The sequence below is a fragment of the Balaenoptera physalus genome, assembly GCF_965194825.1.
Source record: "Balaenoptera physalus genome assembly, chromosome: X".
Classification (NCBI taxonomy): Eukaryota; Metazoa; Chordata; class Mammalia; order Artiodactyla; family Balaenopteridae; genus Balaenoptera; species Balaenoptera physalus.
In genome coordinates this window covers 46,577,529-46,597,727 of record NC_138903.1, presented here as the reverse complement: position 1 = coordinate 46,597,727, position 20,199 = coordinate 46,577,529, and the positions used below count along the sequence as shown (strand labels likewise).

At 50.8% G+C, this 20,199-nt stretch overlaps 1 protein-coding gene across 7 annotated transcripts in view; it reads left to right on the top strand.

Annotated features, from left to right (window-relative positions):
- The window catches only part of IQSEC2 (IQ motif and Sec7 domain ArfGEF 2), an 82,855-nt gene extending 62,713 nt beyond the window's left edge, over positions 1-20,142 (top strand). For 6 of the 7 annotated variants that reach the window (XM_082445100.1, XM_082445099.1, XM_082445103.1 and 3 more), the window contains 10 exons: positions 164-325; positions 781-903; positions 1,892-2,058; positions 4,353-4,492; positions 5,271-5,396; positions 7,235-7,334; positions 7,887-8,048; positions 9,674-9,847; positions 10,335-10,384; positions 10,993-20,142. In XM_082445100.1, the coding sequence (XP_082301226.1) occupies positions 164-325; positions 781-903; positions 1,892-2,058; positions 4,353-4,492; positions 5,271-5,396; positions 7,235-7,334; positions 7,887-8,048; positions 9,674-9,847; positions 10,335-10,384; positions 10,993-11,958 (2,170 nt within the window). In that variant the 3' untranslated portion in view covers positions 11,959-20,142. The remainder of the gene's footprint in view (positions 1-163; positions 326-780; positions 904-1,891; positions 2,059-4,352; positions 4,493-5,270; positions 5,397-7,234; positions 7,335-7,886; positions 8,049-9,673; positions 9,848-10,334; positions 10,385-10,992) is intronic. The other variant, XM_082445105.1, reaches the window with a different exon arrangement.
- The last annotated feature ends 57 nt before the right edge of the window (positions 20,143-20,199 follow it).

Here is a 20,199-nt window from a genome sequence, read left to right as displayed (position 1 = left end):
GGTCCTCAGTTTTCTCACCTGTACCATGAAGGGAGTGGACCAAGTTATATATTCGACTTCCTTAGTTCTCTGAGGACACGGTTGGGCCCAAAATTAGTTCAAGAAATGGGACGGGGGCAGAGTTCCAGGAGGACAATCTCATCTACCTCCCCTCTTTCTGCAGGAAGCCAGAGAAGGGTATCCAGTATCTGATCGAGCGGGGCTTCCTGTCAGACACGCCGGTGGGAGTGGCTCACTTCATCCTGGAACGGAAAGGCCTGAGCCGGCAGATGATAGGGGAATTCCTAGGGAACCGGCAGAAGCAGTTCAACAGAGACGTGTTGGAGTGAGGACCCCAGGCTGGGGCAGACTGGGCCAGGGGTTCCTGGAAAAGGAGGGCAGGAGGGAGATAAACTTTGCAAAACAGGATGAATAGACCTTCCTGCTCCCATACCTCTCTGCCGCAAAGAGATCTGATCTCTCTTGGAACTAGTCCTAGAGTCTTCTGGGTGGCCCCAGGCAAGGCATGCTTGTCCTTTGGCCTGCTTTGAGCCTCAGTTTTCCCATCCCTGATATGAGTGGGTTGACGGAACAGACCGTTAGTAACCATGTGTCTGGCCTGGACTTTTTGGGATGGATTCCATTTCAGACGTTCTATCCTCATAAGTACTTGCTTAGGCCACAGGTCCAGATTTTGGAAGTCTATCAGTGGGGGTGTTGGTTCATTGGAGCAGGTCAAGGTGGGTCAGAGGTTTTCTGCAGGGAAATTGAGAGTGCCACACACCCTTCTCTGCTCCTCAGCTGTGTGGTGGATGAGATGGACTTCTCCTCCATGGATTTGGATGACGCACTCCGGAAGTTCCAATCCCATATCCGGGTTCAGGGTGAGGCCCAGAAGGTGGAACGACTCATCGAAGCCTTCAGGTGTGCCCACTTCCCACTCCTGAAGCTGCCCTTCCCTACTTTGGGGAGCAGTGTAGGATGTGTCTACAAGTCACCTCTCTGAGCCTTATACTTTCTTAACCAGAAAATGGAAGTTATAAATCCTATCTTGCAAGGCAGTTGTGAGGATCAGAGGTAATGTGCCTAAAGTATCCAGCTCAGCATCTGGGACATGGGCATCCAACAAATGACAACAGCATCAGCAACAACAGCTCGTATTCATTGAGCTGATACTGTACTCACCAGATATTGGGTACTGAGCTGGACACTTTACATGATTATTTCAGTGAATACTCACAACAACCTGGTGAGGTAGGTGCTTCTCTTATTATTCCCATTTTGCAGATGAGAAATAGGAAGTTTAGAGAAGGTAAGTAACTAGCCCAGAGTCATGTGGTGAATAAGCAGTGGAACCAGGATTTGAACTCATGTGTCTGACTCCATGACCCATGCCCTTAACTATTATCTTCCTCTGTGAATGCTTCGGGGATCAGGCATCAGACCTGGGTATAAATCCTGGCTCCACTACTTTGAGGTATTTAGAGGAGAAACAGAAGAGTTACTGAGAGCTTGTTTCCCAACATGGGAGAAGGATTTGCTTTGTAGTCAGAAAGATCTGCATTTTCATCCTGGTTTCACCATTTATCAGCTCTGCTGCCTTGGGCAAGTTACCTTACCACTTTGGACCTCAGTCACTTCATCTGTAAAATGGGGCTGCTACTAGCTACCTTGCAGGACTGTGATAGGATTACATGAGATGATGTACATAAATCCCCTGGCAAAGCTCCATGAAAGGTAGCGGTGGTGATTTTTACGTGTAGTCTTGAGGAAACCCTGCAGAAAGACAAGAGACCCAAAGGGTTTGGGAGTATGTCTTGGAGGAAGGAGTTGGTGGTGCCAGATGGGAGGATAGTGGGTAGGTGGAAATTACTGGTGCCTGACCCTGGCCCTGACCCCTCCTGTCCTGCAGCCAGCGGTACTGTGTGTGTAACCCAGCTCTCGTGCGCCAGTTCCGGAATCCAGACACCATTTTCATCCTTGCTTTTGCCATCATCCTTCTCAATACCGATATGTACAGTCCCAGCGTCAAGGCTGAACGCAAGATGAAACTAGATGACTTCATCAAGAACCTGAGAGGTGACCCCAGACCTCCCCATCAGCTTTCCCTGTCTTTTACCTGGGAAGGGAAAGTGGGCTGGGTGGCAGGGGTGGGGAAGGAAGAGGGAGATCACATCTGCTCCCTGGAAATTAATCTGAATTTCTGCCAAGGCTGGATGTGCCCACAGCATTTACTTGTTAATTCACTCAAATAGTCATTTGTCCATCCATTCATTCCCACACTGAATACTGACTGAACAGGAGGTCCTGAACAGGAGGTGCAAGCCCTGGCTCTTACGGAACTTACACTGATTCACTCACATGTCTGTTTACTCATCACTCGCTCTTTCCCTCCCTTGTTTATTTATGCCCATAAAGACTCGTTTATTTTAGGTACCCTTTCCTCCACTTATGCATTCATTTATTCACTCCACCAACCAGCCAGGCAGTTGACACTGGGTGCCTCATGTGTACCAGTCCCTGTGGTGGGCGCTAAGGACTGGGGAGGGGCATCTGCCACAGTCCCTGCCCTAAGAGGGCTCCCGGTTTGTGGGAGAGATACCCAGCACAAGACAGGAAGTGAACTGTGATGTCAGACAGGCCAAAAGTACAGTCAGAGCTCAGGGGAGAGAGAGCCTACCTCCAACATGCTTCCTGGAGGAAGCAGTATTTTCATTTTCAGGTGGTTCTTGAAGGCACAGATAATGTGATGGAACAGTGATAGAGGAGGCTTACCTAGCAGTAAGAATAACAAAGGCACAGAGGTAGGAAAACGTAAAGTTGTTTGGAGAACAATCAAGAGGGGGTGGACAATCCAGTTGGTAAGGTCAGTTGGAACCAGTATACAGCAGCCTTGAGTGCCAGATGAAAGGTGTCACCTTGACCTTTTTTCTCGGTTTATTGTATCGATGTCAACCCCTGCCTCTCACCAAAGAGCAGCCTACTAAAAATGGCACAGATGTTAGGATTATTTAAACAGAAATGAAAGAGGGAAGTATAATTGAGGGAAAACAAACAGACAAGACAAATTTGCTGACTGTCGCGGTTTGCACGATTGGGCTCTAAGCTCTCTGGCAGCTGAGGTAAAAAGGCGGTGTGATGAAGGCTGTTCCTTTAGCACCTGGTGTCCAAGGAGGAGGTGTGGCATTTCCAAAGGAGAAAACATTTTCTTTAGCAGAAGGTTTAGAGAGAAGAGTGAGTGTGTTTCGCTCAGCAGACAATCAGAAGGATGGTAGACTTGAGAGGAGGGAATTAGACAGATCAGAGGCCATCTGGAGCTGTCTCCCAGAATCCTGCCATTCGTCATTCGTTCGTTCCTTCATTCATTTCATCCATTCTCCCTTCCCCCCTCCCTGTCTCTCTCTCTATCTCTCTCTCTTTCTCTTTGTGTGTGTGTGTGTGTGTATATGTGTGTATATGTATGTGTGTATACATATATACATATACACACATATACATATTTTATATATGTATGTATATGTGTATATATTTCCCCCTCCAATTATTAAATAAATAAGCAAACAAACAAATGAAATAAATACCTGCTCATTCTGGAAATTTTAGAAATATAGCAAGTTATTAAAAATTTTAACCATCCAAAATTCTGCCCCCTAGAGGCAACCATGGTTGATATTTTGGTGTATTCTAGTCTTTTTTTCCTGTGCATATGTACCTTTTTATACAGTTAAGATCAGGCTGTACATGCAATTTATTATCTTGCTCTTTTCACTTAACTTGCTACAGGAATTTTCTCATGCTTTTTTGATAGACATCAAATTTTTAATAGCTGTAAGTTATTTTATGAAACAGGTATACTCAACTTTACTTAAGTATTCTTCTGCTGTTAGAACTTAGGTTGTTTCAAATTTTTCCCATAAGTTGTACTTATACATATATCTTTGCACATATTTCTGAGTAATTCCTTAGAGTAGGTTCCTAGAAGAGGAATCACTGAATACTTAGGCTTGCCAAATTGCCTTCCAAAATAGTTACGTTAGTATATCTGCCTGCTTCCCTGAACTCTTACTAACACTGGATATTATCATTTAACATTATTTTTGCTAGTTAGAAAGGCCAAAAAAAGTGTCTGATTGTTTTAGTCACACTGTACTCTGAGTTGTTTAGACAAAATCCCCACCCTGGGGAAGAAAGCAACTGACTATCTTGAAGGGCGCCTTTCTTGGCCCGATCCTGACCAAGGGACCGAGGGTGCCCACTCCCTTCAGTCTTGGCCATTGTTATGGCCCACGCTTGGGTGTGGGGTGTTGTGGAGAATCCCTGCCACCCACTGCCCACATGTATACTATATATTCCTGTGTATTCCCTTCACCCAGGGGTTGACAACGGTGAAGACATCCCCCGAGACCTCCTGGTGGGTATTTACCAGCGCATCCAGGGGCGCGAGCTGCGGACCAACGATGACCACGTGTCCCAGGTGCAGGCTGTGGAGCGCATGATTGTGGGCAAGAAACCGGTAAGCGCCTTGGGAGACTGCAGAAGGGACAGGGTTTGGGAGGTGAGTCCATGCCCCTCTCTGAGCCCCAGGCTCCCCTCAACTGCCGAATGGAGTGGGTGGTGATGCATTCCTCAGGGGTGGTGGGGCGGGTTGAGTGAGATGCTCTATGGGAATGCATCTGGCACATGGCAAGGCACATCATGGGTGTGTATAAACATTAGCATCCTTCACACCTCTGGTTTTGCCTGTCCATCCCAAGTGAGCAGCCAAGATAATAATTAGCTGATGACCAAAGCCAAGAACACACTCTAGTCTTTTAGTCAACAAACATTTACAGATGCCTTTCCACTGAGCCCAGCATTTCGATTGGCACTGGGGACACAGATATGAATAAGATGTGGTCTCTGTCCTTGGAAGCACTCACAGACTGGGTGGGGAGGTGTCAGACAAAGGCACAATACCTTCACCTTATAGTTAGGTTAATTTAGGGGAGTACACGGGAGGGAGAGGTCATTTTCAGCCCAGGGAGATCAGGAATGACTTCTTGGAAAAGAGAACCCTGGAACTGGGGTTTGGAGGAGGGGTGGAATGTGGCCATAGGGAGCTGGGCAAGAAAGGCATTCCAGACACAGGGAGCTGCAGGGACAAAGATAAGCCGAGGCTTAGTTGCTTAGACTCCTTGTGTCAGAGTGACAGTGATATGTACCAGAGGTGAACTTCCTCTTGCAGTTAATGTTAAGATGCCTGAAGCTGGTGGGCTGGCCTTGTGGACACCTATTTCTTCATGCCTATCTAGGTCCTGTCTCTTCCTCACCGTCGACTGGTTTGCTGCTGCCAGCTCTATGAGGTGCCAGATCCAAACCGCCCACAGAGGCTAGGGTTGCATCAGCGAGAGGTCTTCCTCTTCAACGATCTCCTTGTGGTATGAGCACTGAGGGGAGAAGGAGGGAAGGTGGTGAGCTTGGACCCCGGGTCTGGTGTGAACCATATTAACATTGGTGGGTGGAGGCGTGGCAGGTAAGGAGCTCTGCCATGTGATCTGAGTGGCTCTGCCCCTCCTTTACTTCACCATTTGGAGGATCCATTTGGAGGTAGTGACAGCCACATGGGGGCAGAAAATGTGAGGACCAGGGCAGATGACAGGCGTACAATCTGGGAAGTGGTAGAAAAAGTCCCTGCCTACCTCAATAGCCCAGTGGGTTGGCTGGAGGAAGTGAACCTGTGACCCTGCGGTCAGTCTGAAACCTTCCGGTGGTCGGGCTGCTTGAAGTGATTCTTAAAACCGAGCTCATCACCAGTGTAGACGTGTGTCTTTTAGAACTAGGGCTCTTAGGACTCTGCAGGTGGGAAGGGAAGTTCAGGGTCTCCTGTCCAACCTCTTGCCCCACGGAAGAGCCAGCTTCCTGCATGGCTTTCTGCTTGCATGAGTGCAGGCACAGAAGGCTGCCTTCCTCCAAGGCAGCCAGTTTCCCGTTCAGACAGCTCTGACTGCTAGAATCTGTCTCCCAGTGGGTTTCCTTCAATAATCTTCACTCAACCCTTGGGATCACAGAGAACAAGTGTTCTCCCTCTGCTCTGAGACAGCTCCTCAGGGGTTTGAGGACAGTGACCTGTCCTCCCTTGGTCTTCTCTCCTTTAGAGCAGGTCTCACAACCTCGGCACTATTGACATTTGGGGCAGATGTGGGATACTTTGTTGTGAGAGCTGTCCTGTGCATTGTAGCATGTTTAACGGCATCCCTGGTCTCTACCTACTAGATAGCAGTAGTACTCCTCAACTAACAATGTCTCCAGACATTGATAAATGTCCTCTGGAGGGCAAAGTCACCTCTAGTTGAGAATTGCTGCTTTAGATGAAGCTCCTCCAGTGCCCTCTCTGAGCCTTTATTTCCTCCTCCGTGAAGTGGAGCTAATCCCTATCTCAGGGTTGTCATGGGGATGAAATAAGAGGTTAGATGCGGACTAGCCTAACCCAGAGGAGGGCCTGGCCCACGCAGGTATTGAGTAAATGTTTCACCATCCATCATGTGCTGACACCTGTGGGTGCCCAGCCCCATGCTAGGCACTGGGTTCCCAGAGATGAGGGAGACTCGGTCCTCGTTCTCGGGGAACTCACAGTCTGAAGGGCTAAAAAGATGCTTCGCATAACTGTGCACTGTAACCATCCTGAAATCAAATCATGTGCTTTTAAGCGCCATTTGCAGGTGGTCTGAGGTGTTTACAGCCTATGTTAGCTCAGCCCAGAGTGCCCAAGTACTTGATAAAGACCTTGGGTTGTTGAGAAGGAGACTCGTTAACTCTATACATTGCTTTACTGAAGATTGCTAATGTGCCCCGGGTCTGGTCCAGGTGGACAAGATACATGAAAACCAGACTCCTCTTGGCGCTCCCAGTCCAGCAATCACACACTCAGAGCACTCTCCTAAAGCCTAGCACTCTGAAAGCTGAGAAAATGGCGGGAAATCTATGTGAGGTGTTAGAACAGGCTTCCTGGAGGGAGCAGCATTCAGTTAGTTCCTGTAAAAATCGAAAGTGCCTGTTGTGCGTCATCATTACATCAGGAACTTGCATTTTTCTCCCGTCTTTCCTGTTCCGCTCCACAAGCTTCAGTTCTCCCCAGCTTGTGGGTATGTGTGTTTGTGTGTATATGTCTGTTAGTGGCGGTGGGGGAGAGGGGAGGGCAGCTGCAAGCAATAGGTGCCATGTGGAAATTCCCCACCCCAAACCCTGCCTCTTGTCTTTTTCCCCACCCCTGCCGAAGGTCACCAAAATTTTCCAGAAGAAGAAGATCTTGGTGACGTACAGCTTCCGTCAGTCCTTTCCCCTCGTGGAAATGCACATGCAGCTCTTCCAGAATTCATGTGAGTCCCTTCTTGGATCCCAGCATCCCAAGAGTCTTTGCCATGGCCCTCATGCTCATCCTTCCTCCACACCAACCTCCAGTTTTTGGACTCCTTTACAACTGGGCTAAGGTCTCCAAAGCACCTACTTGGTCCCAGGATGTAAGACAGGCCAGGGTGGAGTATGACTTGTGCCCTGGGGAGCTCATGGTCTGGCAGAGAACTGCAGCATGTATGTTTTTTGGTGGGCCAGAGAGATGGCGCTCATGGTATGCATTGAAGGACTAAGCCAGAGGAGCTTTGATGGGTGGCCTTCTGGGCAGCAGAAGCAATGTGAGTAGAGGTAGAGGCATGAGAAAAGGGGTTCTAGAGAGCAGCCAGAGTTCAGTCTGCCTTTACAACCAGGGCCGTGACTACCAGGAGTTTGGGGGCTTTGGAGCAAAGGGGAGCTGCTGCTGCTGCTCACGCAGAGAAGAGGCTGGGTCAGAGTTGGACATTAGAAAAACTTATTTCACATATGAGCCACCTTGCTTCAGTCCTTACAGAAGTGCCTGACCTCCTCCCTCCCCACAGATTACCAGTTTGGGATCAAGTTGCTGTCTGCAGTACCTGGCGGGGAGCGCAAAGTCCTCATCATCTTCAACGCCCCCAGCCTCCAGGACCGGCTGCGCTTCACATCCGACCTGCGAGAATCCATCGCTGAGGTGCAGGAGATGGAGAAGTACCGCGTGGAGTGTGAGTAGCCCAGCCACGTCTCCTTCCCCGTCTCCTGATACAGTGCCTTGCGAACACTAAGAATCCTGTCCTCTGAGAAGCTCAGAGTTGAGGGTTAGCTTGTCCAACCTTCCTACCCTCATTCCAGGAACCCTTCAGCCTCTGCTTGAATAGCTTCAGTGACAAGGGGCTCATTAACCTCTCAGCCTCAGATTATTATTCCAAGCCCTAATTATGAGCCAACTCTTCCTTCTATTGAAAGGCAGCAAGGAAAAGAATCAGGGTATTGGAGGTAGGACTCTAGTTTCAGATGCCAGGTATGCTACTTATTATCTGGGTAAACTGGGGCAAGGTGCCTGACTCTCTGAGCCCCAATTTCTTCATACATGAAACTGGGGTGGTGAAATCTCCTTCGCAGAGTTGTGGAGATTCAATGAGATAAGGTGGAATGTGTGTCCTACATGTTCGTAGGACATGAGTGTTGAACATCCTGGGTGTCCGACAAATGTTACCCCCCTTCCCAGCCTCTCCTTTCCTCTCCCCACATTCTAGTTCCCGAGCTGAGTCCTGGTGACCCATCCTCCCAGCCTCCAGGGGACATATCAAGTCATTTTGATCATATATGATGGAAAATAGTGATTACATCTCATTCCTCCCAATGCCCTCTAAGTTTTCTCTTCTCCAGGCTAAGCAGTCACAGTAAAGTAACATGGTGTTAAGGAGAAAGAGGCAGGCAGAGAAAGAGAGAGACAGAGACAGAGACAGAGACAGAGAGACAGAGGCGGCGGACAGCTCCTCGGTGAGGCCTTCACAGTTCCAGGGTCTGCTGTGCTCCTCAGCAAGGCAGGGTCACTCATTCAGCTCACCAGATCCTTGAGACCCTGGGGACATTCAGAGAGAGGGTGAGCATGCCAGGATGAGGGGAGGGTGATAGACAGAAGTCTCCGTGACCTCCGCAAGGAGGCAGGAGTGTAAGGCTGAGAGTACGGGCTCTGGACTCAGGCAGACCTGCTTCCAGAATGTCGGCTCCCCCACTTCCAGCTGTATGACCCTGGGCAAGCTCTGTGACTTCTCGGATTCTCAGTTTCTTCCTCTGAAAACTGGCTACTAATACTTACCTCTGAACTGGTGTAAGGATTGAGAGAGATCGAGTACACATAGCACCCAGCATACTGCTGGCACATAATAGATGATTTGATTCCCTTTGGTTTCCTGCTCCTGTCCTTCCAGGAGCCCTCTGCTCTGGAGCAAGGTATCTGAGAATGGAGAGGGCTCTGGAATGAGTGCCCTTCGCCATAGGCTCGAAGGGCCTTCCGCCCCTCCTGGGAACAAAGCAGCCAACGTAAAGCTCAGTTTTGAAAGGTAGGGGTGGTCTGGGAGACCAGGCAGGGAAGGGGAGAGGAGCCGGAGGAGCAGACACTGAGAGGGACAAGGGAAGACTGAGCCAGAGGAGATGGCGCGAGACGGGCTGGGCGCCGCAGTGCTTAGGAGATGTAGCTGAGGTTTGGCTGTCCAGGGGGCGAAGCAGGAGGCCTGAGGACAGAGAAGGTGAGGAGGGGGAAGGCCCACGGAGGGCTGGGGTCAGTCAGGTGGCCTCTCACTCCTGTCCCTGACCTTCGCTCCCTGTCTCCCCACCTGCCACCCAGCGGAGCTGGAGAAGCAGAAAGGTATGATGCGGCCTAACGCCTCACAGCCCGGAGGGGCCAAGGACTCGGTGAACGGCACGCTGGCCCGAAGCAGCCTGGAGGACACGTATGGGGCAGGCGATGGGCTCAAACGGGGAGCGCTCAGCAGTTCCCTGCGAGACCTCTCTGATGCAGGCAAGTCTCCCAGGGCCCCTGCCCAGGCTGGGGAGCCGTGGGACCGGGTGTCCTCTTCGCCTCCTATCACTGACTGCCAGCCTTCCTTGCACCCGCCACACGTGCACGCACCCTGCCTTCATCCAGAGCCCTGGGTGCTGCGCCGCAGGGGGCCTGGGAGCCGGGTCAGAACAGGCGGATCCCAGGGTTTGGGCCAGGGAGCGCGAATGGGGCCACAGTCTTAGCCCCTCTCTCTCGCCGCTCCACCTCTCCTCTCTTTCCTCTTCTGTCTGTCCGGCACCACCTCTCCTCCTCCTCCATCTTTTCCTCCTCTCGCTCCTCCTTCTCCACCTCTCCTCCTCCCCACCTCCCCCTCTTCAGCGGGGGAAAGGGAATAGGGGTGTCTGTCCCCGGGAGGGGCCCAGACCTGGTGCCCAGCTCTGGAGCCCAGCAGGGTGGGGAGGGGGGGTTGCTGCTCTGACGCTGGGCTCCTTGCTTGTGGGTGCAGGGAAGCGGGGGCGGCGTAACAGCGTGGGATCGCTGGACAGCACCATCGAAGTAAGTGCCAGCTCCTGCCCCACTTGTCCTCTGCATGAGCCCTGCCCCGCCGCCCGTGGAGCCCCAGAAGAGGAGGGGACCTGTTGCTTCCCCCTCTTCCCTGCCGGGAACCCTGCGGCTACCTCTCCCAGCCAACCACTCTCTCAATCTGTCCTCAACTCTGTCTGTCCTCACTCTGCCTGTCTCTCAGTCTATCTTCCACTCTCCCAAGCCCCCTCTCAACCCCAGGGCCGACTCCAAGTAGTGATGCCCTTGGAGTTGGGCCCAGAGAAGCTCTTACCTCCAAGTCCTGCTCTCTGACCCTGAGCAAGTCACTCTGTCTCTCTGGGCCTAACATGCTCCCTGTCTGCAAAATGGGGATGAGGAGGAGGTACTGCTAACTCTTCCTCTCCCAGCTGAGGCTCAGATGAGATAGTGGATGTGACAGCAGAGCTCTGCAAGCTGGGGGCGCTCCATGTACAAGTACAGGACTGTGACTTGGTTTTCATTATGCCGTGGGGGGGGGGGTCCTGTCTCCCCAGCTCCAGCCCTCAGGGACCGGGTGGAGTTTAGGGTTGGGGGTTTAGGACATCTAGACCGGCCTGACTTCCACCCCTCCCCCCTTCCAGGGGTCTGTTATTAGCAGTCCACGCCCTCACCAGAGGATGCCACCTCCGCCCCCACCCCCGCCGCCAGAGGAGTACAAGAGCCAGAGGCCCGTCTCCAACTCCTCATCCTTCCTGGGCTCCCTATTTGGAAGCAAGCGGGGCAAGGGGCCCTTCCAGATGCCACCACCGCCAACAGGCCAGGCCTCTGCCTCCTCTTCATCTGCTTCTTCCACCCACCACCACCACCACCACCACCACCACGGTCACAGCCACGGCGGCCTGGGGGTGCTGCCTGATGGGCAGTCCAAGCTCCAGGCCCTGCATGCCCAGTATTGCCAAGGACCGGGCCCGGCCCCGCCCCCCTACCTCCCACCCCAGCAGCCCCCTCTCCCCCCACCTCCTCAGCAGCCCCCGCCCCTGCCGCAGCTGGGCTCCATTCCACCGCCTCCTGCCTCAGCTCCTCCTGTGGGGCCGCATCGCCACTTCCATGCCCATGGCCCAGTCCCAGGCCCCCAGCACTATACCTTGGGCCGGCCAGGCAGAGCTCCCAGACGGGGGGCCGGAGGACACCCTCAGTTTGCTCCACATGGCCGCCACCCCCTGCACCAGCCCACCTCCCCCTTGCCCCTGTACAGTCCTGCCCCCCAGCACCCTCCAGCCCACAAACAGGGCCCCAAGCACTTCATCTTCAGCCACCACCCACAGATGATGCCAGCAGCGGGGGCCGCTGGGGGCCCTGGATCCCGGCCACCAGGGGGTTCCTACTCCCACCCCCACCACCCCCAGTCACCATTGTCACCGCACTCACCCATCCCACCCCACCCCTCCTACCCACCCCTGCCCCCACCCTCACCCCACACCCCACACTCGCCCCTGCCGCCCACCTCCCCCCACGGCCCACTGCACGCCTCTGGGCCCCCTGGCACGGCCAACCCACCTACTGCAAACCCCAAGGCCAAGCCAAGCCGGATCAGCACCGTGGTCTGATGAACGGAGAGTGTGAGCTGGGGACTAGGGAGGTCTGGGGAATCTGCAGGAGAGGGGCCTCACACCCTCTCTGCTTCCTCAGTTTTTCCAAAACATATATACACATAGACATGTCCTCCTCCCCACTGCCTCCCTGCCTTGGGACCCCTCCTCTAACCCCCAACAGTCTCCATGGGATTTCCTTCCAGATTCGAGACTCCTTGCCACTTGAAGCCTATACGCAAGGCTCTCAAGCTCTGGGGAGTGGTGAGGACCTTTCAGAGATCCTCGTCCTCTTTCCTCTCTTCACCCTCCCCCCTCCCTTTCCCTGGAGGTCTAGTTGGGTGGCCTCAGACCTCCGGGCCAGTGTGAGCTCCCTGTCAGCTCTGGCTGGTAGGGAAGGGCAGGTGTCGGGAACAATGAGGGTGAAGGCTTCCCCAGGGCACCTCTGGCCGCGTAGGGCCAGGAGGGAGCTCTGTAGAGTTGTGGCCAAACCTCAGCTGGCTCGGCCCTCTCTCTGACCTCAGGGCCTGGCCACGCACCTCCATGTGTCTCTCTACCTGCTGGAGGACATGGAGTGTCAGTGCACGCGGTGGGTGGGCCCCCACTTATGCTGGTCCCCAGGTGGGGCAGTGCTTCCTCTTTGGAGCCAATCTCTGCCCTCTCTCCAGTGGGCCCCAGCCCAGACCTCTTCAGCTTCAGGACCTTGCCTCTCCTTGCAACGTTCTTATCCTGATCAAAGTCCAGACAGGTTTGGGGCGGGGGGGCTCAGGTCTGGGATGAGAAGGGCGCTGCCCTCCCTCACCCATATTGCATGCCCCCCATTCCCTCACACCTACCCCACCTACAGCTGAAGACAATGCACTTTATAGATATTGCCCACACACACCTTGCTGGGGCAGGGCACCCAGCATCAGCCCTGGGGAGAGGGGCTCCCAGAGAGCCACCGTGAGCCTGAGATGTCCTTCCTGAGGCAGAGATTGGAGCCATCAAAGTGGGGGCTGGGAGCCAGGATGCCTGAGTCCTTCTGTCCGTCAAACTCTCCGCTGCCTCTCCAGCCCTTTTACAGCCCTGTTTATTTATTATAAATATATTTTTTACAAGCCCCAGCTCCTCTTCTTGCCCCGCATATCCAGCTCCTTTCTCAGCTCCTGCCTCCCTCTCCCCTCTCCACCATGGGCTGCAGTACAGACAGACAGATAGACCCTGGCTGTATGAAGGGCCAGGGACCCCAGGGCTTGGGGGTGGGGAAGGGCAGCAGTGGGAGGGGCTGTATGGAGAGGAGCTGGGGTTTAGGCATTGTCTTTTTTCCTCCTTGTATATAAGAATGTATATTTGATGCCTCATAAAAGACCTTGTGCTCACCTCCCGCCTCTGCCTCCTACTTGTGCCCCCTCCCCCACAGTGGAGCCCCGGGAGAGAGGCCTTAGCCCAGGGAGGTGAGGCGCTGATGGTAGAAGCTCAGGCAACTGGGTGGGTGAGATGCTTTGGTTGGGTGGGAGGTGGGGGTGAGGGAGGTTTTCCTGTCTCGTTTCATTAACGATCTGCATGACAGAGCAGAGCGACAAGGGTCTGGGCTTTGGAGTTGATCCAGTTCAAATCCTGGGGTTTTCCCTTCCTAGTGCCCTCGGGAAACTGAGTCTCTGTTTCCTCAGTTGAAAACTTGGGGTGATAAGCCATTGCCACGTGGGATTGTGATGAAGGCATGACGTAACGAATGTCCAGCAGCCAGCGTGGAGTAGGTGCTCAGCAAGTTAGTTCCCTTCTCTTCCTTTCACAGGTTGGATACTTCCTCTACTCTTGTGGCATCTATTCTCACCCTTCCTGTGACTGGCCAGGCTTTGCCCTGGAGCCCTCTCTCCTTCCCCACAGCTGGCCACATTTGTGTCCTTAAGGGTGTGTGTGTGGGGGGGATGGTGACCTGGGCCAGGAAGTGGGGGCTAGATACATCCGTTTTAAGAGCTCTGTGTATGTACTTGGGATGTTAGATAACAAATAGCTGAGCTCCCTTTAGTTTACAGAGGAGGGGTCAGGCCCAGAGAATGGAAGGGTCTTTCCCAAGGTCACACAGCAAGTCAGGATGGGGCGTTCCTGACTTCTAGTCCAGGCCCTTTTCCAGTGCCCAAAACTGCCTCCCTATAAAATGGACATGTTTCCAGCACCACTAATCATGTCCTGGGTCTCGGCAGAGCCTAGGAGGAATGGGGGACACTGGTTCTTGGTTAGGGTCAGCAGGGTCCCCAGAAGCAGCAGTCAGTAAATATTTGGAGGGCCTTCTTAGAGTGTGGAATGGCCTCTAAGAGGGAGCAGTTTGGATGGCCCCACTCTTAAGCAGCTGGGATCAATGTCTTTGTTTTCTTCCTCTTATGCACATTTAAGCAAAAGCAGCAGTTGGGGCCATCTAAGCATTTGGTCCAGAATCAAGTCCAGTCAGCAGTTTTTTTGTTTCTTCCCTGGTGGACCAAGCTGGACTGCCTTTGGTTGTTCCCACTTCTCCCACCTTCAGCTTGATGCTCGTTTTGTCTTCCCAAAGCTCAGCTTTTAGTACTCAGTCAGACTTGACTGTTGCCTTTGGCAAGTCACCTTGTCCCTCAGAGCCTGGTCTTTCACCTGTAACATAGGGATAATAGTCTTGCAGGGCAGTTGTTAATAGATGCATGTGAAATGCCTACCTCCTGCCAGACACACAGTCAGCTGTTCTCGGCCACCTACAGAAACAAGTACAAACTCCTTTGCCTTGACGTTGGAAGTCCTCCACCACGTGGCCCCGGCCGATCTCTGTAATCCTCTCATTTCTCGCCTACACTTTGGCCATCCACTCACCACTCCCTGAAAAGATCTGTGTGTAATTTCCAAACTGAGTATTTTACCTGTGCCTTCCCCGCTGCCAGATGTACTCCCCTAACATCCCTGATGAAGGTTTTCTCACTCTTATGAGCTGGCCTTAAAGGACCCATCCCTCACAAAGTGCCCTTGATCACATGCTCTGAGATCCCTCACATCATTATCTATCTTCCCCACTAGGCCATAGCTGGCACAGGCATGACACTGGTCTGAATCACCTCTGTCCAGAGTATTGCCCAGCACAGTGCTTGGCACAGCACAGATGACACTAAAATGTTTGTTGATTTGAATGAATGAATAGTTCTTTCTAAGCTAAATCTTAAAGTATCTTGGCATTGGTTGATTTATTGATTGATGCAAACTGCAAGCTTTCAGGCCCCTCTGGAACCTCCTCATGCTTCTCTCAGGTCTCTCCTACCTTCTCCTCCTCCTCCCTTCCTCACTGCAGTCCCAGCACTGGGCCATCCGTGCTCCACCCTCCCCCTCTCCCTGGAGGCTCACCGTCCAGACTGTGGAGGGGTGTTCGGCTCCTCACCTCCCCATTTCCCTGAGGACCTGAAGACAAGGAGTTCGCTGGCTGTCCTCAAACGTTCTACTGCCAATCTCTTTGGCAATGTGGATGAGGAGGGATGACACACAACAAACGACAAAGGTCCTAGAATCTCACGGAGTTCTTATCTTTATCTAGACCAGTGCTGTCCTATTATGTCTTTCTGTGATGATGGAAATGTCCTATACCTGTGCTGTCCAATATGGTAACCCCTAGCCATATGTGGCTATTGAGCACTTGAAATGTGGCTGGTTGCAACTGAGGAACTGAATTTTAAAATTTAAATTTAAATAGCCACATGTGGGTACTGGCTACCATATTGGACAATGCAGGACAAGACTTTCAGAAGTAGACAGCCTGGGGGGATGATGTCAATACAATATAGTAATAAGTGCAGGCCCAGAAGGAAGCACAGCATGTGTGGGAGCACAAAGAAAGGGAAAACCCAACTTGGGGCAGGGGTCAGGTAAGCGTTTCTGGAACCGCTCCTTTAGCTGAGTCTTGAACGGTGAGTAGGAATTAGCCCAGTAAAGGAGGGCATTTGTCAGAGGGAGCAGCATGTGCAAAAGCCTGGAGGTGTGCGAGTATGTAATGTTAGCGGAATTATGAGAAAGGAATGCGAGAGGGCAGCCCAGGTGGTGGGCATGGCACATCCCAAAGCAGAGGTGAGCAGTCCCCATAGCCTCATTCCTCTGTTGCCAACAGGTTTTCTCACCCAGGCCTCAGGCCTCCGGGGTCTCCGTAGAAGCTAAAGAAAGACCAGGTGACACATTGGGCTACGTAGTGTCTCTGTTGTAAAGCTATTATTTTTCCCTCTGTAATTAATGAGTATCTTGAGGGGAGATGCATTGACATTATGTAACTGTCTTGTTGCTCCTCAAACTTTCACTCACCAGTTTTAGCATTTGCTGATGATTCCTGAGGTTGCCAGATGGTGACTGTCCAATGCCATCTTTCTTTTGACATGGATTAGTTGGCTCTCCAGTGTAAAGGAGAGCTTTCCCTTCTCCTATGTTTATGTATTTATATTCTCATGGACCATGCTTGTCTATCATTTTCAGTGAGTTATAACACATTAATGTCATTCTTGATTTTGATGTTCAAAATGTCCCAGATTTGGCCAGCAAGAGGCCCTCCAAGCTGGCTCCTGTGTCCTTTTGGCAGGTCTCCATCTTTCCTTGAGCACTTCCTTGTTTTCTGGCACCACAAGATGCTCCAGGCTCATCTTGTACTTTCCCTGCCCCAGCCCTGGAGTCAACCATTTTTTCCAAGGAGACCTGGAAATGCCTGGTTGACGATGGCATCTAGGAACCAAGATTTGGGCACCAAGTGTTATAGCTACGTTTTCAGGGTTTGCTTTTTTATTTGGAAAAAGTTTGAGCATCTATTGATGATTTTCTAACTCCATCATTCTTTGAAGGAAGAGCTTTCCCTTTTCCCTCATTTTATTTATTTCTATCAGTGTGGAGTCATGGATTTTTATTTAACTCAATGAGTTATAATCCACTACTATCATAATTCATTTGGAATTATCATTATTTTGAATATATCATTTTATTGTTATGCATATGTATTAAGCACATAATATGCATCTATATTTCTCTTTCTCCCTCTCTCTCTCTCTATATATATATATATATATATCTCCATAAATTCACATAGAGCCCTTGATATCTTGAGGAGGCTCTTTTAATAATCTAGGCTAGAGATAGTAAATGGCTCTCATGGGGAGCAGAAGATTAGAAAAAGGCATGGGGAGGAGGGGGTAAATTTCAGAGCTATTTAGGAGTTAGAACTCACAGCTCATACCTACTTCAGAGTTGGAAGGGACCCTATTTTACAAATCAAGAAAGTGAGGCACAAAGTCACTATACAGTTCATCCAGAAAACATGGATGGAGTGAGTGTGGTCGAGAGCACAGCTGAGGGTTCCAATCACTGCTCCGTACCAGTTCCATGCCAGACCCTCTCTTCCAGGTGGGTGGGTGAGGCCAACTGAACCCCCAGTCCAGGGTGAGCTCCCTGCTGCTTCCCAGTTTTTAACCCTGCAGTGCCCAGACTCAGGCAGGTCTCCAGCAAGATCCAAGGATTGAGAAAGGATTCCATTTCCTGAGCACCTGTGGTTTGGAGCCGGGAGGGGGCACCATCTGAGATTTTTACAGGCAGAATTGTACAGCAGTCAGACAGACCTGGGTTTGAACTCTGCCACTTACTAGCCATGTGACTTGGTTAAGTTTATACTTCTCTGAACTTCAGTCTCCTCATCTGTAAAACAGGGATAACAATACCTATTTCATAGCACCTGGCCTTTGATGAATGGTAGTTATCATGATCTCTAATCTTCATAACTACCCTGTGAGGAAGGGTTTACATAGTCTCATTGGATAAATGAGAAAATCAAGGTTCATGCAGGTGAGGTACTTGGTAGATCTCAGTGGGTGAATGTCAGCTGCAAGAAAGCAGGGACCATGTCTGTCTTGGTCACCATTATATTCCCAGGGCCCAGAAGAGTGCCTGGTGCATAGTGGGAATTTGATAAATGTTTATGAATGAATGAATTGGATCTGACTGGCTTCAAAGACTCTATGCAATTTCCATTTGCCCTTCCAGGATGGTGGGGGTGGTGTCCCAGCTAAGGACCTCAGAGAAAGCTTTGGGAAGGCTAGGCTGAGCTGAGACCCCAAACCTGGTCTCCTGACTCCTAATTCATGCTCTTTGCCCTTCACTGAGCTGCCTCAAGATGGAAAGGTCAAACTTCCTTCAACCTAGGATTTGGCATATTCTTTTATCTTCTTTGTTCTCCTCACCCTTCTCCTGCCTAGTTCTATCACTGGTAGGAGCAAATGACAGGAAGAGCATTTGACCCCGAGTCAGCAACTTCCCGTGTAACAGTGGGCAAGTTGTTTAATCTGTCTGGAACTTGGTTCCTCATCTACAGAATGGGTAAATTGACCTACATCTTTCCCAAGACTGTTGCAAAGATTAAGGGAAATAATTGGTATGAAAGAGCTATGTGGGCTGTTAAATGCTTACACATGTGAGAGGCTAGTGATTTTTTTTTTTCTTTTTTCTTTTTTCTTTTTTTTTTTTTTTACTGTTATTAGCATCACCTCACCTAGCTTTCTGTTTCCTGTCCAGACAGTTGTTCAGTTGGGTCATTCACCTGTGTTTCAGGTGGAGAAGGGTTGAGGTTTCCCCTGAAACCTAGAAAACTAGAAAGGAGTTGTCACTTACTATATGTATTACTTGGGACAAGTTTCCTCACAAGACAAGTAGGGATAAAGATTCCAAACATTCAAGGCAATCTAAGGGTTCAGGTGATAAAAAAAAATCTGAAATCACTAGGCACAATGCCTGACACAAAGGAGATTCTTAATGAGTTTTGACACATTGTTGTTGACTCTCAGAAGTAAAAATAACAGTTAACAGATACTGAGGGCCTTCTATATGCCAGGTACTGTACAACAATCCTGCAAGGTAGGGATTATCATCTCCGTACAACATCATTCAGTTTCATAAGTTGGGACTTACCCAAGGGTACATAACTAGAAAACGGCAGAGCTGGTGGGACTAGAAATCAGGCCTCTCTGACTCCAGGGTGTGAGCTCCTACCAGTGTTCCCCACTCCCTCAGAGCGGATGCCCTTAGCTCAGTCCTGAAGTAGGCAGAATGATATACCTAACTGGGACATGGTATGTGATTAGAAACAGTTAACTGAATGAAGGAATGACACTCTCCATCACCTTCAAACATATTCAAGCTTACAGCAGATGCTTAATATATCCAGGAAATGTTTGCAAAGAGTATATATTATTTTTAGTCAATATATACTAAGGCTGCTCAAAAATATTCATCTTTTGTTTACTCAACATTAATGTACTGCTTACCATGCCAAGTGCTAAGGATGTATAAGGTCACAAGGTCCCTGCCCTTAAAGAATTCACAATCTGATGGGGGAACATAAAATAAGCACTTAATCAGCACATACGTAACTAATATGTGCACAGTAGGTGTTCGAACTACATGTGGTAGGCCCACAACTGATGAATAACTTAGAGCTCCTCAAATGCAGTAGATGTCTGACATATGGGCAAAGTACTGGTTTGATACTCAAAGTAGATGCAATAAACCTATTCAGAAACTGCTCACAAACATGCACACAATAGGAGCAGATGTACACATAGTAGGTACTCAAATGCAAGACAGAGGCTATACACAATACATACAATCCATGTACACAAATATTTGATAAGTACACTGTAGGCTCACAAATGGGCAAACAGTAGGTGCTTCAAACGGTGGGCACTGGTAGGATACACTCAGGCTTATTTTGTAGGTGTACATGCCACAAATGTGGACACGATAAAAGTGCGAACATAACAGTTGAAAGTGTTCATTAAAATGCTGACTGACAGTGACTCTTTGGGGTTAAGAATGGAAGCCCCATCTCTGAGAGGCCTCTACACGCAAACTTGGACAAAATAAATATTTTCTTCCTCTCCTCGGGACCCAGGATTCAAAAAATCCGCAATCCCCGGGGAGGGAGCAGCATCCCGACTTCCTTCGTTCAAAGCCCCAGAGGTATCAGCGCCTAGAGCTGGGAGCTGTGTACGCCTCTCTTAATCTGCGGGCCTGCATAAGGGTCCCTTGCAATCAGGCACCCGAAGCCGCCTTCTGTAGCCCACACCGGAAAGACCCGGGAGAAAGAGAGCGTGTTGGGGCGGGGCTCGCGCCAGGGCTGAGGTCATCGAGGGGGTGCCAGTTCGGACCCACCACCCACCAACGCCAACCCTCTTCCGGTCTGTCTCCATAATGCGCATGCGCAGCACTGGCCTTTAAACGTGCACCGCCGGTCCATCCGGAAAGAGG